The sequence below is a fragment of the Xyrauchen texanus genome, chromosome 34, assembly GCF_025860055.1.
Source record: "Xyrauchen texanus isolate HMW12.3.18 chromosome 34, RBS_HiC_50CHRs, whole genome shotgun sequence".
Classification (NCBI taxonomy): Eukaryota; Metazoa; Chordata; class Actinopteri; order Cypriniformes; family Catostomidae; genus Xyrauchen; species Xyrauchen texanus.
Window position 1 is genome coordinate 6411709 of NC_068309.1, and position 16747 is coordinate 6428455.

Here is a 16747-nt window from a genome sequence, read left to right on the forward strand (position 1 = left end):
TGGAATAAAAAAAGCATTACCATGATACCACGTCCAAAAAAACAGTAATACACTTGGTACACTTCAGCTAAATCCACGGTCAACTAGTGACATTTAGTGGGCAACATGTAACACTACAGGAATTGCATTCAGCTCCTCTATGAGTGCTGTCTATTTAGACGTGTCCAGTAGGTGGCGATGTATGTTGCGCATGCGCAGTATGATGAGCCTGCTAGCTACTGAAGACAGCTGACACGTGAGAGGCGCTTCAGCACATTGCGTGGCACACCAGATAAATCTTGACTTTTGACATGAATCTGCCCTACGCGATATGCTTTTCGTTATTTAATCGAATGCACTGATTTTTTGTCACTAGCATTAGTAATAACAAACAGTAGCGAAATATGTATGGAGGGCTAGATGGAGGAGTGGCATGACTTCAGAGCTCCAGTTTGACAGGAAAACTCCCCAAATTTGGTGCGGACTTCCTGCATTCAGCGAGTCACCATGATACGCCTCTACCGCACGTGTACCGAAATCGCGGCGCGCCACCGACAGTGGAACAATATTGCCGAATTGTCAGTGAGGTTTTCCAGCACCAAAGCTGCACCACTGTTCCGAAGAATGGACTATCAGGTTAGCAGGAATTATTTAAGTAGAATATGTTGCCTGCTGTTCGTATTTGTGCTGTTTGGAAATTATTCGCCATTAAATGACAGTTTGAAAGCTGTTTTGGACTTTGACCTGGATTTTAATTCATTTGGATCAAACTGTAAATACTGGAGCGAGTGACCGTTATGGTTTAAAATCGGCTGATTCTTTTTCAGCGGTTGTTACATCAGCCGTTATAAAACGCGGCAAAACTTTTACGCTTAATGTGCGCGTGGTAAGGTAAAGCGATTCTGCATACTTTCATTCATGCCACGTGCTCAGTGTGCAGGCATCTGTAACACATATGTGAGCCGCGGGTCCTTAAAAAGAGCTACTCAGCTGCAGAGTTACACCTGTTAAATCTCTCATCTCCATCTCTCTCTGGATCTAGGGCTTCCAACGCAATTGACACTGTTCTTACGCCACGCGTCGCTTTTTTCACGCAATTACAACATCGCGGAGCAAAGAGGGTCCGGGTATCGTTCGTTCATTTGTTTTTGCTTTCATATATAAAAACGAAAAAACGAGAAAACAACTCCTTTTTTCGTTTTTTCGTTTTTTTTGAAAAACGAAAAAACTAAATTATGACTTGATTTTTGGTTTTCCCGTTCTTGCACGGAAATCAGAAAAACGACTTGATATTCCGATTTTCCCCTGTGGGTGGGGCTAAACCTGATTGGCAGGATATGCATTCATTGTTTTTCAAATTAAGAGTTTTCCAAACACTGTATTTGTTAGCCTGTAAAATTAATAGTCTATATGCATGCTATTTGTCACCCAATTATTTGGCTTCACTGACTGAAAAAATCTATTGAAATAGCCTAAATTCAAGCCTAAAAGCCTGTTCACGCACTGACAGTTGTCATTATACAAATTTAAATACTACATTTATTCTTTGTTTTAGATGTTTTTATGAACTTAAATTCTTATGAATAATATATTTTCTATAATGTCTATTTGTTATTTATGGCCTGTATGCACATACACATAAATATGCTTTGAGGTTCCTAGTAATATGCCACATGCAGGCTATAGTCAAAGTTTAGTGCTATATTACATCGTCATTATAATACAATATAATGCAGGATTGTCATCTGTCCTCTTATGTCAGATTCTTAAATTTAGTCAACAAATTCAATCAGAATGCAAAGACACTGTGTTTGGTGTATGGTTACTATGACCAAATAAAAGGAAGTCGGTATCAATATAATACATTTTTGGATTGAGATTTTGGATTGAGATTGACCCAGGCTGTTTAGCCTGTGTCATGTGGATTTACACATACACAGCAAATTATAATTGCATAAATTATGTTAAGAGATTAATGTTTTAAATGTAAAAAATTGTATGTAGAAATATGAAATTATTGGAAAAAAAATGAAACGTCTACTTTTTAACTATATGAAACTAACACCGCCATTAGGTGGCGGCAAGTCTCTAATGAGGGAGTTGATTCCTTTATTCCAGGGGTCGACAAGTAAGGTTGGCATCGGGCCAAAAAATATTTTTGACACTAGATGGCTGGCCAGAACATAGTCAATGGATAATTTAAGAAATTAATTGATGAAAAATGCAACTAGAATTGCATGTGACAGACTGTTACAGTGTCTTTTGTAACTGGTAGTGAGCTGTTACTCTGTGTTAAATCCTGTAGTAGGACAGTCATTAACAAAAAGCCACATTTGTGTGGGGGTGTCCGGGTTTTACACTGAATACATTAATAAAGCAGTAGGGATGAGTCACGATTTTCGAATATTCGATTTGTTGATTTAATTATAGAATATCGAATAGGTTGTGCGATTATTGTCTAAAAAAAGATTGATGAAGTGTTTCTGCCAAATGCCTCTGTTGCAGCAGATATGTATCATCAAGAAGTTGGGTCAACTCTGACCAGGTTGTCCATGTTTGGCAGTAATCCCATCACATCAGTAGAGGACAGAGCCAGTGTGGAACAGCACTTCACAGAACAGTGGCCTGATAGAAGTGGCCATAAAGATTTGCCTAAAAATTGTTCATGTTTTATTGATTATCTGATGTTTCAACGATTTACTTAATCAAAATAAATGCATGTAACAAGCTAAAATTTCTGTAAGTGTTTCCATGCATATTGAAATATAATTTCATTTACATCTTAGTGAAAGCTACCCTACATTTCAAATGACAAATGTGGATATTTGTAGGCCTATGAGATTATTAATTCATGATTCAAAAGTGTAACAGTTGTTACTTATTTTTATATATTTGATATAGTCTATTGGTGAAGTAGCTTTTTTAATATAGAACTGCTTTTGAAATTATTATACAAATGTAAAGTCATTCTGTTGGATAATATTTGTTCCTTAGTGTAAAATGGAAGTATATGGTAATTTTATTATATGAGCAAAAAACTATATGCTGTAACGGTTTTAGAACTAGACAAATCTCTGCATTAATAATATGGTATTAAATGCATTAATAGGCTAATATAAAAATTGCTGTGTTTGCTCGGGATTTGAACCCGTGTCATGATCGTAACGTAAGTTCTACCACTCGGCCATGAGTGTACTCACTGAGAAATGCCCAAACGTTCGTTTCTCCAGTGTGTGTTCAGCTCACATGAGCGAGAAGCTCTTCATTCGTTTCATTCCTCAATAGAATAGTAAAAAATATCAGCTTAATTGCACCTAATTTATTTTTGTTTGTTTATTTGATTTTTTTTGTTATCGCTGCTCCCGGCCCGGGAATAGGCTTATGTCGCCAACCGGCGTCAAGATAGGCCTACAATATGAAATATATAGGCTATATATTGTTCTTGTCTCTATTTTTTCTATTTTTCTGGGCTAAAAATGTTTTATTCTGTTTACCATAGTTGTAGTATTTCATCTTTACTGTTAATTGACATTAACCCCACTTACATTTCAAAATGCGGCAATTGCTGCTGTTTTGCACAATATCCATTTACGCCACCTGGCGATCATTTCATGAATGACTTGAAATGCGACTGGTTTATTTTTCTCTTGCGATAATAGGCATTTTGGTTGACTACTGTAGGTGTTTGCCAATGACTGTCTTGAAAGGCATCCTCAAAACTGTAGTGAGCAGGAGTATAGGGACGGCAAAAGTAACCTATATTGCGATGGAATGCAATATAAACTATAAGAAGGGCCTTCTCTCCATTCAGCCTTTTGTCTGATAACCACCGTGACAACTTCAATGCGTGAACATGTTTACATTTAGGCTATTTCAATAGATTTTTTCAGTCAGTGCAGCCAAATAATTGGGTGACAAATAGCATGCATATAGACTATTAATTTTACAGGCTAACAAATACAGTGTTTGGAAAACTCTTAATTTGAAAAACAATGAATGCATATCCTGCCAATCAGATTTAGCCCCACCCACAGGGGAAAATCGAATATCAAGTCGTTTTTCTGATTTCCGTGCAAGAACGGAAAACCAAAAATCAAGTCATAATTTAGTTTTTTCGTTTTTCAAAAAAAACGAAAAAAGGAGTTGTTTTCTCGTTTTTTCGTTTTTATATATGAAAGCAAAAACAAATGAACGAACGATACCCGGACCAAAGAGGACACTGACAGCCTGCATGATGCTGCCAGTTATTCAGACCAATAAGAGGGAAAGCAGCAGCACCGCATCTCTCCCTCTCCTTCTATTTCATAATTTAATCTGTTAAAATTTTCAATACATCATGCCAACTTTAAACGGCCATTTTTATGGTAACTGATGAGTTTTTATTGCATATATTTCACTCTACAATTTTAATTGTCATCACTTACGTTCATGCTGTTGCAATTCTGTATGACTTTCTTATTTCAGTGGATATCAAAAGGAGATATTAGGGAGTTTCAGTCACCATTCACTTACATTGAACGATAAAACGATGCAGTGACAGTGAATGGTGACCGATACTAAACGTTTTGCTTAACGTCTAATTTGTTGCTCCGTGGCAGATAAAAACTAATTCAGACTCAAGGGTGAGCTGTGATGACAGAAATTTAATTTTTAAATTAACTGCCCTTTAACTATCGGTTAAAGTATTTCTTAAAGGCATCTGCCATGAAATAAATATATGTTATTCAGCATATGCTAGACCTTATTCACACCAGCGCCATCTTTAATTTTTGACGAGAAAGACGACGACGTACAGTCTCTTCAATGATGTGTACTACAGTTTAAAGTGTTTCTGGATCGTTCTGTGTACAAAACATGGGATCTAGGAGCTTTTTACATATTTATACTGTGCATGCCATTGAAGAGACTTAAGTTATCCCTCACAGCCTGGTTTTCATTCCCATTAAAAATCAAACATGGCGCTGCTGTGAATAAGGTCTACAGACCACTCCTCTTGTTTACAGAAGTGTCAGGACATGTGTAGAAAGTGGTTTCAGAACGTCCACTGACTGTTGCTAGATTAGACAATTAAACGAAAGTATTACACAAAACCATCATAAATAAAAACATATTATTAGCAATACAATTACTATAATGAAATGAGTTAATAACAAACATGTAATCATGCTCTCTATAGGCTACATGCCTTCTTAATTCATTAATTATAGAGTTTTAAAGTTGTTTTAAATCATTAACACGAATGCAAAATAAAATATATATTTAAAAAATACCAGTTAATGAATTATTCTTTTTTATTATTATTTCAAAAGTCTTACATTTGTCTTTTATTTAGCCTTAAAGTGTCTTAAATTTCATCCCTTTGAACCTGCAGATTCCCTGGAGGAAGTCATTTAGTTTTAATTCTCGGGTTTGTTTGATGGCTTTTGGCCATCTATCTTCCTCTTGATCGCATTTCAGACGTTTTCAATGGGGTTCAGGTCTGGAGATTGGGCTGGCCATGACAGGGTCTTGATTTTGGTGCTCCTCCATTCACACATTGATTGACCTGGCTGTGTGGCATGGAGCATTGTCCAGAGCTCTAAATTGACATTTGGCTATTCAGAGAATATGATCTGCTATTGCTTAGATTTTTATCAGTTCAGTACTTGAATTGCAAGCCACAGAGCTGGAATGGAACTGAACATGACTATGAAATGAAGTTTGTAGAAGCTCTTGAGCCGCTATCATGTTCTGTAGACTGGAGTGTGAGATGGTGAGATTTTAATGTTCGAGGTTCAGCTGTAGTGTGATGGTGAATGGTGTCTTTCAGGATGCGGTGTGCACCCTCAACACCCTGCAGACCAACGCCACCACTCTGGAGCAGGTGAAGAGAGAGAGAGGACATCCACAACGTCAGTTGCAGGACATGATAGGCTTTCTACAGCGAGCAGGCCTCAAGGTATGCAGAATACTAGACCTGTCACTCATGATTAGGGGTGGTATGTTAAAATGACTTGTATCACATTATGAGTAATTTTATATCACTGCAACTATGATATCAAATCAATTAATTAAATGGTTTGGATATTAAAGAACCATGTGGCAATGCTGTTATTGTATAATTCAGTGAATTAAATGCTTAAATCACTGAAAAGCACTTAATCTAATTTGATAAGTCATTATGTTGGCTTGACAATGTCAACATACTCTTGTTCTACACACTTGGTTTAGGGTTTTTCCAAAACTATCAATTTAAACTCCTAGAGCTTTTAAGCTACATCCACCAAAAATGTAACAGACCTTCAGACTGTTCTGCCTTTGTGTGCTATGTCTTTTCTAACTGATTGGAATTAGTTTTCCCAGAGCGGGTGTTCAAAATGGGAATAATTACCATTGACGCAATGTTCAAACGAGCCATGTTTGTGAATTCAAACTTTTTTCAAACAGTCAAAAATGGGGCGAAATCCCATAAACGTTCATTGACTGAGTAAACAAGCCAACGGAATGTTTGTGAATTCAAATTAAAAAAATAAATAAATTTAAGTCAAAAATGGGGGGAAAATCCCATAGACTTTCATTGATGGAATGTTCAAACAAGCCAATGGAATATTTGTGAATTCACACTTTTTATTTAAACAGACAAAAAAAATTGCAGCCGTTACAAATGGACAATACATACACAAACACACACACCTGTAACAACACATAACAACTACAACAACAACTTACATTTATATAGCGCTTTTCTCAAACTCAAAGCGCTTTACACACTATAGGGGGAATCTCCTCAACCACCACCAGTGTGCAGCATCCACCTGGATGATGCGACGGCAGCCATAGTGCGCCAGAACGCCCACCACACAACAGCTATTGGTGGAGAGGAGATGGTAGAGTGATGTAGCCAATTCAGGGATGGAGATTATTAGGAGGCCATGATAGATAGGGGCCAATGGGGGAATTTGGCTAGGACACCGGGGTCCTTCATCACATCACATGAATTCAATATTGATTTAGCTTGTTTCTTGGCAATCGGAAACAAATTTACTGCTTCGCATTGTGCCAACAACAGGGTCTTCAACTTGGCCTGTCTGCGACATTTCCTGCTCTGTCTTGTGTGTTTCTTGCTCACTGATTTTTGTGGTCCAGCTGAATCCAGATTAAACAAACCTTTACTAATGAATCTGAGTGGTAAATATTCCATAGAATAATCATGAAATTATTTGTTCTTTCTGTGCTCAGGTAGAAGAACTTGATCATCTTAATATCATTCATGTAACTGGAACAAAAGGAAAGGTAAACACGCTAAAGAAATATGTGTATGGTTATATACACTCATTAACACACAAAAAAGACAAACAACCCAGAACTGAATTCAATGTTGTGTGTTCTTTTGTTTTTTGTCTTCAGGGGTCAGCATGTGCATTTACAGAGAAGATTCTGAGAAATTATGGCTTCCGTACGGGATTCTACAGGTATTTTAACTTTCCAGTGAAGTTTACAGTCTTTGGAGATGAAAGTGATTTGGTTTTCTTTTGTGAGTTTGTGTGTGTGTGTGTGTGTGTGTGTGTGTGTGTGTGAGTGCCAGTGTTTTTGAGATCAGTGTAATTATTGTGTAACTGCTATTTGTCTTGCACACACATGTATGTGTTGGAAAACAAGTTCATGTTGAACTTTACCTGGACTGCCCCTTCAAAACAGAGTAAAGCTGTGTGTTGCGTCAGTAAAGCTATGTCCATGATGTAATAAATCTGTACTGAGTTTTAACTAGTTGAACTTTTAGATCAAGTTTAATGATTTTACATTCGGAATCATTTACCATTGATTACAGTAAGATAAGAGTTTATACGGCTCAAACAAACACTGTAGTACAGTGTCTTTATCTTTAGTCTGTTATCTTTTGTGTTTTTTTTTTATATAATGTGGATTGCTTGTATTCTTTGTCCTTGATTGTAGCTCACCTCATTTGGTGCAAGTGAGAGAGCGAATCAGGATCAATGGTCAGCCAATAGGCAAAGAGCTCTTTACAAAATATTTCTGGCAGGTGTACGGACGGCTGGAGGAAACTAAGGTGAGCCTGGCAAATTGATCTATAACTTACAAAAACAGGTCATCCAGAAATCGCCACGGTGATGATGTCACAGCCATGAGCTTATTAACATATGACCATGATTACCAATTCAGTGTAAATACCCATGTAGTTTTCAGTGACTTTGATGAACAACAGTTTGAATCCTAGTTAGCCAATCTTAACAGAGCTCATTATGTTATAGAAGTCTTAAAGATATGATAGCAAAAAAAATTTGTTTAATATGAGCGCTTGGGTATTGATTCAGATTTCCCAAATTGATTCCAATTCACAAGCTCTCGGTTCAATTTAGATTTGATTCAATATCGATTCATATGGGAATATTTTAGTTATTATGTCCATTTTGCTAACATATGAAAGTAATGATCTCCCAGCTAATGCTGTTAAATATACAGGGGACCATCTAATTAGGTACATTGTAAAAATATAATTGTTTGCTAATTAAATTGTTAGTTTCTGCCAGATGGGCTGGTTTGAGTATTTCTGCAACTGCTGATCTCCTGGGACTTTCATGCACAACAGTCTCTAGAATTTACTCAGAATTTGGTTGCTAATGCATGTGATTTCCTCTCGTTGCAGTGAAGGGTTACGCATAGAGTAAAATATTGATCTTGGGATTTAAGAATCAACATCAAGATTGTTCAAATGAAGATCATCAGAACATCTATACTTTTACCCACCCCCATTTAATTCCTAGGGTCATAGAGAGGGTAGAAAACTAAATTATAACTGTTATTTGGTACAAGAAATGTTCAGGTTTGAAAATGGTATCACAACTGTGGATTTAAATAATGGTCCAGTCAGTTTCTCTGTGTTTTATATTTGAGCAATAATGCAATAATTCCTATGAAGAGAGGGTGTTTCCTTCTGCCACTCTTTCCTGCTGGCTGTTGCTTTTGGTTTGCATGCATTCTGTCTAATTGCGTTACAACGCAGCCTGATGTTGATTGTGTTAAGTCTAAACTTGAGGCTTCTGGTTGTGTAATTGCTCAATCACCAGATCATTTAATTCATGTGAGGTAGGAAACTGTGCTATTTGTTCTGCCCCTTGTACTCAAAATGTGTTTTTTGCACATCATGAATCCTATATAAATGAAATGCATAATATTGAAGGATTGTAATAATTGTATTATAGTGGTTGTGTTTAACCCTTTCAGGATACTCATGGTGGCAGCATGCCTGCTTATTTTCGCTTTCTCACAATCTTGGCCTTCCATGTATTCCTGCAGGAAAAGGTGAGTCAAATATGGTCTGCATGATTTGTGTATGTGTTACTATTTAGACCAATTGCATTGAATATTTGTAAGGTCACTAATCTTATCTGGAACCTTAAGCATATATTTTTGTGATCACAGCTCGAGCATTTGATAGTAATACACACTGTTATGTGCAATGAGAGTTTTATTACTGACAGTCACCAACAATATGGATTAAACTAAGCAGTTAGTTTCAAAGAGCATGAAAGAGCTCTTTGTTTGTCTGTGCAGGTTGATTTGGCTGTCATTGAGGTTGGGATTGGTGGAGCATACGACTGTACCAATATCATCAGGTAGAGAAGTGTTGCTTCAACTTAAGATATGTTTTTGCTAGGGAAAGTCTCCCTCCCGTCTGCTACAGTGTAGCGCATCTAATTCTTTCTTTGTGTTCTGTTAGCTTGTGCTAACGTGGCCTTCATTCATGTGACTACATAATTCAATCAAGCATGACACATTCCTCACAACTCAACCAATCAGCATTCTTCACGGGGTTCGACCAGTGTTCCTCATTTACAAAATCATGAACCGGACTGTCCACAGGAACTAATCATTGGTCCTTATTGATAATGCCATCTAAACACAAGATTGTATATTGTCTTATTCCAGTAACAGACAGTCAATAGACATGAACTTAAAGCAAAGTTGGGAGATTTTATTTTGTAGTATTTTCTCTTGTAATGGAACATTTCTGTAATAGTCTCATATTTATTTTTTCATTTTGAAGTCTCACCATATTTTAACCCCTTCAGTGTATTTTAGTGTTTGTAACTGTTGTGTATTCTGCTCTAAATCTTGACTGAGTATTTATATAAAACATAATGCGTTAAAAAAATGTACGCAATTAATTGCAATGCCCCCGGACCATAATAAGAAAGATTCCTGATAAATGCAAGATGTAGTACCACCTGTTTACTCCAGAGGGCAGTAAATGAAATTTCAGCTGTATAGGCAATGCTCAGTTTATGCAATGAAGAAAACACTTCAGTAGGCAGAACAACACAAACATGCGTTGCGTTCTTGCGTTCAAAACACTTGGAGCGCAAATCCGAACTAAGGGATCTCAAGATGTGAACTTGACACAGTGACCTAAAAATGTTATGTTAAAAAGTCTAATTAAAAACGTATTTTGTTGAAGTGTACACTGGGCTAAGATACCCTCCCAGTGGGGGTGTTAAACTACAGAATGTTTTTTTTTTCTTGTCGACTTTGTTGATTTTATGTCAACTAATTGCTTCAGCCCTAGTTGATATGTACATTAAGCAATTGTTATAAAAACAAATTCTTACAATTTTTCTTATGTTTTTTAAAGGAGACCCTGGGTGTGCGGTATCTCTTCTTTGGGCATCGATCACACCAGTTTACTAGGAGATACCATTGACAAAATTGCCTGGCAGAAAGGAGGCATTTTTAAGGTGAGTTTGTGTGTTTAAAGATGTTACAACAGCGTGCATGAAAGGTATTTGATTATCTTAAACTTGCTAGCATGTGTTTCTTGCAGCCTGGGGTTCCTGCGTTTACAGTGAAACAGCCTGATGGATCAGTGAAGGTGCTTCAAGAACGAGCAGAAGAAATCGGGGTGAGATACAACACATTCAAAATACTAGGCTTGGGATCAATGCTTTTTTCACACCTTGATAATCAGAGAATTTATGATGATTATTGACATCTATTGGCAGTGTTTTCAGACATAAATGGGCCATTTGCTTCTACACTGATCCCCTAAATCTACTGTAAAGAACCACATGTGTTCATTATCATACACCGACACATCACTAGATGGAGCTGTAATGGCATGCGTGTTTGTGAATGCGCTATCGAGTTGATCAGATCAGATTTTACATCATAACCAGAGGTTACACTTGACAAATATTTCATTAATGGTCTATTTTTATCCGTCATACTTGTTTTCGTTTCATAGATACTATTGCATTCAGAGGTGTGTAGCATCCATTATTTACATTTATGCATTTGGCAGACGCTTTTATCCAAAGCGACTTACAGAGCCCTTATTACAGGGACAATCCCCCCGGAGCAACCTGGAGTTAAGTGCCTTGCTCAAGGACACAATGGTGGTGACTGTGGGGTTCGAACCAGCAACCTTCTGATTACCAGATTACCAGTTATGTGCTTTAGACCACTATGCCACCACCACTCTATCCATTATAATGGTATACACATGACTGTGGATATATATAATATATTTTTTGACTCCCCAAGCAAGTGTCTTGAAACTAAGGAGTTATAGGGTGAAAGTTCTCCGTCAATCAACTGCTGGATTAAAACAAGATTTTTTTTAACTTTGCTGGTTCCGTGCAGCCTAAACCGTCCAATTGGGAAATTTGAAAAGTGCATACATGCTTACATGCACAAGGTCACCTACCTTTCTGTGTGCCTGATATCAACATAAAGTGGCACGGATGAGAAGTACACACATCTGTAGGTCAGTTTACACAAGTACTCCTTTAAAATATCTCAGATTTCTGCTCTTTACGTCATGTTTGCGCTTAGATTAAATGCATGAATGGCAGAAACTTTCTTTTTGTTCTTATACGATTTGTGCTTTATTATCATGAGGTAACACACTGACAATGATTGAAGCATGCAGTCTTGAAATCAGAGACCCTCCACTTGATAACTCAACACAAGTGGTCAAAAGAGACTTACTGTATATTATCATGCGTGTGAATTGGAAAGCATATTGGCTAATGTTAATATATATCGATGCCTCAAAAACATCGATATTGATCAATAATCGATGTATCAATATTTTATGACATTCCTAGAAAATACACAATTCCAAATACAGGTGGTTCATCTGTTCTCTCTCTCTTGGTCTGTCTCAGTGTTCATTATCAGTGTGTCCTGATCTGGATGAGTATGAGAGCGAGGGATCACTTCGGTTGGGTTTAGCTGGTCATCATCAGCGCAGTAATGCTTCTCTCGCTCTACAGCTCTCACACACCTGGCTGCAGAGACACTTCCTCACAGGTGTGTGATTCTGTTTGTTAATTAGTTCCTGTATCTGTGTTTATGTTTGTCTTTTTAACTGTTTGTTGATTTTGCTCACTCAGGTCCTGAATTATCATCTACAGTAGAGTTCAGTGGCGCGAGTCCAGCTCAAGCGTTCCAGCCAAGCCCTGCAATGATTAAAGGTCTGTGAACACGCGCTCTAAACACAAATGAATGTGTCATCTAGCTGTTCAGAGTTCCCGTGGTCATATATCCTTATCAAGCCATTACTGTGCCCTCCCAAATCATGGAAAAGCTGATATTCAGAGTGATGTACAGTACAGTTATTAGATGGATTTGTAGATGAACTTACAATTAGTGATAACTTACGATATGGGTCTTTTAATGGCCGATATCCAGAGAGCAGGGTGGACGATATATCACACAATTTAATATAGTAAATAACAAACATAAAATTGCAAAAAAAACAACTCTTATTTAGCTCTATATTTACTAAATTTCACAAAAAAAAAAAAAAAAGTTTTTTCTGTTTAGTCATCACATTTTTTAATTTATTTGCATATGTTGAAATTGTTAATATAAAAGAAAGAAGGAAATATCCGTACACTTTTGGAACATTTGATCCTGAAGTTTTGATTCTGGCTTATAGAATACACGCTTCAGAGGACGATTGTATATGAACGCTAGATTTTCATGAGATTCGTGAATTACATCTGTTTAAATGAGGTATCTGCATATTTTCAAACGGTATATAATACAAGTTTTATTGATATTTGCCTTTTATCATTAGAAATACAGTTAAAGGTGACAACTGCTGAGGAGAGACTGTTAGAATATGTGCTTCACGGGTAGATTTAGGAGCGATCCACAGGATGCTGGATCTGTTGAAGTTGTGTGAGGTTGGTTTATTATATCTGTTTTAAAGAGATATGCACACATTTGTAGACCATATATATGATATTGGTTTTATTGATATTTGCTTTTTATCATTGGACAAGACCGTTAAAAGTTACAGGGAACTGTTGAGGAGAGAGAGGGAGAATGAAACCGATTTAGCACTTTATAATCTCAAACGTGTCTGCTACGGCTCTGATATACAGACACTTTAAATGATACTGTTGCACATCGGTCTATTAGTAACACGATGGCATGTAACAACAAAACGAACCGGGACTGGTCGTTTACATGTCTCCAGTAGTTTGACATGCAAGCAGGCGATTTTCGACGCCCTCAAGACAAAAATCGGCCAAACAGGAAAATTAATCGGCCGATGCCGATAATTAAAAAAAAGTCTGAAAACCATCCGATTTATTTTCCTCTGCAATATATCCGTCAACCACTACTTGCACCCATTGAGCTATAGGAACACTACCTACGGTATAGAAACAGCCCACAGGTTTTAATTAATCTTGCTAAATTGGAGTCAATATTTTTGACATCTCAACAGGTCTTGCAGAGACAGAATGGCCTGGACGCAATCAGACACTCAAACATGGTCCTGTGACGTATTTCCTGGATGGCGCTCACACCACCCGCAGCATGCATGCCTGTGCCCGATGGTTTAACGAGATCGCGATGCAACACGAGAGAAATGCAGGGTGAGAAGGCTGCTGCCTTTTTATTTGGGTGTGCGCTACATTTAAGCAATTCGGTACAAGAGGTTGTGCTTTTATCTGTTTAATAATCAACATTTTATGATTGTGGCTCCAAGACTGGAAGATTTCAAATTCAGATCTTGAGGCTACAGATACCTACAGTAATATATAGTGGAATATTAAGCATTTGTGTTGTCAGATTGTTGCTAAATGTGCTAAAGGTTCATTTACTGTGTGTTTGTAGGGGTGCAGTGGTCAGGGTCCTGTTATTCAACGCTACAGGAGAGAGAGACTGTGCCGCCATGCTCAAACTGCTTGCGGTAAATTACCAATTCATGCTTTAATCACTTGACCGTTACATTGACCCGGATGGACTCATTTTTGTTTGCTCCGTTTCAGCCCTGTCATTTCGACTTTGCTGTGTTCTGTCCGAACATCACAGAGGCCATAGCAAACTGTAATGCAGGTAAGAGATATGAGACCTGTAGTCCTGTATAATCCAGAGACAGAAGATGAAATGAGCCATTTACATTATAGTGAATCAAAAAGAAAGATGACAACAGATGAAAGTAGATATTTTATTTATTCAGAACCATAAAGACCACATGAAATGGCTTGACAAGTGCAGTGTCTGTCTGTCTTTTTTAATGAATTTCCTTTTGAAACTTTGGAAGGAAAATATCGAAGTGTTTGATAATTGTTGTTTTTAAATAACCGATTGCCTTCAGTTTATTATGCAGGTGGCATTAGGGGAAGGGACATGCTCATTCTTTAGAGCATTTGATTGGATAACAATTTGAAAACATTAACCCAGGCGTGCAATACTTGTAGGCATCCGAGACACGCTATTGGACAAAGGCTACTGCAAATAAGACACATGCTAGGCTACTGCAAATAAACTTTGGCGATAAAATTATGCTGCCTTGTCAATTTAGTTTATACATTTTTTTTTAACTTTTCCAAGTGACAACCCCTGACTTACAGAGTTCTTTGAGTATGTTTTTTCTAATTGACCATGAACAGAGTTGATGCCCATGTAAAGCGTTCAAATCAGTCACTTACGAGGTTGAATTTCAGTTTGGATTCTGCCTTATAAGTTAGCATTATGTAAACAGCAGAAAGTAAAGCAGCTAACTAGCCCTTTACCTCTGACTTAAGATTTATTTTTGTGCTAATGCGGAAAAAAATGCAGTGATATTGTGTCCCTCAGATCAGCAAAACTTTAATGTTTCTGTGGAGAACATGCTCACCCGTTGCCTGGACAACCAGCAAAGCTGGCGCATTCTGAATGGCCAGGAAGAAAAGCCGTCAGCGGAGCTTCTGATCGGGGGCGGTCTGCCCCTGGTGGCGGAAAGGCACAGCGATACCCTCGTGTTTCCCTGCATCCTTAGCGCTCTACGGTGGATCAGTCAGGGAAGAGACTCCGTTCTGTCAGACCCTAACAAATGCGTCATTCCTGTTAAACCTAGCATAAGCGCAAAAGCCGCACCACTACGAGAGGCCATGAACATACACGTCCTCATCACAGGTAGCCTACACCTGGTGGGAGGAGCTTTAAAACACTTGGAACCTGCTTTAAATACTTAATGGATCTCAGCGCCACCTAGTGCCTAAACCCCTTCAACTCTATTACATTACACTGTTTTTGAGATGAATCCTAAAAACTTCAACAAATCACGATTGCTGTCATGCCAACTTGTTCTAGAAAACATGCATTCTAGAACCGACTTAAAGAGCCTTTGGAGCAGTTCAGTGACCCGTGTCTTGAGTGTCTACTATTCAGAACACATTAGTCCAACTCTACGTGAGCTGTTCATGTTTACTTTGTTTGCCATGCATTGATTTTTGGAAGTTCTTTAAGTGTATTTTGTTCATTTTTGTGCTGCTTTTGTAGTTCACTACAGTTTTGACATTTCTTAAATTGTAGTTCACACAATAATGAATATTCTGGCATTATTTAGCTCCCCTTATATCACTCTGATTAGGGTATTAAATTCGTACTTCTGTGAAACACAAAAGAGGGCAGAATGTCTGAGTTACAGTGTGAGCACTGTAAAAGTAGTCCATGTGACTTGTAATTGGGTTATATTGTGCTTTTTTGTCTTAATGAAACCTGAAATCTTCCAATTTCTTTGTATTAAAAACTGAAGCTTGGACAATGTGCCTAAGATCTCATTTTGTGTGTCATTGAAGCAAGAAAATATAGGTTTTGATTGACATTAAGGCCAGTAAATGATGAAAACTAACATTTTTGTTTTTTGATGAACTATTTATTTAATCCAATCTTTGAAAATGCTTGGAATACTTTAGAATGACAGCATTTCTATCCATCTGTGTGTAAGTGTTAGACTTGTTTTATTGCACTCAAAGAATGGTGCCATAAATTAAATGAACAAATGTAATTATGTAATATTAATGTGTAAGCATTTGCATATATGAGGTGTCAACACAAAGGTGCCTACATCTGTTCATAGTGAATAAAAATGTGTCAAAGGCTGTGTACATACATGAATATGTATTAAAGGATTAAAAAACTTTTAAATTGACGTTAGAGTAATAATTTTATTTTTATTTGTATTTAAATGTACTGTTGTTGAGATAGGAGTGTTTAGTTTAAATATTTTTGTCTTAAGCTGATTTTAAAATATCGTTGTATTTGGGATATGTTTGTAAATAAATGTTGCCAATAATGCTGATATTAGTAAATAAAGATGCTCCCAATCTTTGTCTTGAAGTACCATAGGTTTCAATTAAAAATATTTTTAAAGTACAGTACTTGCTAGCTGAAAACTGAATAAATAGAGAAAAGCTTTGATGAATTTTTGTGTGTTGTGATTCTTTCCATGTTTAATCATTTTGCATTCATTTTTGAAAATTAAAAG

At 37.2% G+C, this 16747-nt stretch overlaps 1 protein-coding gene across 1 annotated transcript; it reads left to right on the forward strand.

Moving 5' to 3' along the window:
- The first annotated feature begins 227 nt into the window (after window positions 1–227).
- Window positions 228–16668, forward strand: fpgs (folylpolyglutamate synthase). The gene is made up of 15 exons (XM_052104093.1): window positions 228–615; window positions 5789–5917; window positions 7198–7251; window positions 7366–7430; window positions 7912–8026; window positions 9202–9279; window positions 9532–9593; window positions 10610–10712; window positions 10799–10876; window positions 12144–12288; window positions 12372–12452; window positions 13718–13868; window positions 14110–14185; window positions 14265–14331; window positions 15076–16668. Exons 1-15 carry the CDS (start codon window positions 487–489, stop codon window positions 15450–15452), a joined length of 1710 nt encoding a protein of 569 aa, XP_051960053.1. The 5' UTR covers window positions 228–486; the 3' UTR covers window positions 15453–16668.
- The last annotated feature ends 79 nt before the right edge of the window (window positions 16669–16747 follow it).

What these genes read in the sequence shown, in the direction of transcription:
- fpgs (XM_052104093.1), top strand. Translation starts at nt 487, where the DNA reads ATGATACGCCTCTACCGCACGTGTACCGAAATCGCGGCGCGCCACCGA. An exon ending in TAACTGGAACAAAAGGAAAG is followed by an intron (nt 7,252 to 7,365) that starts GTAAACACGCTA and finishes TTTTGTCTTCAG; the next exon opens with GGGTCAGCATGTGCATTTAC. An exon ending in TTCCGTACGGGATTCTACAG is followed by an intron (nt 7,431 to 7,911) that starts GTATTTTAACTT and finishes CCTTGATTGTAG; the next exon opens with CTCACCTCATTTGGTGCAAG.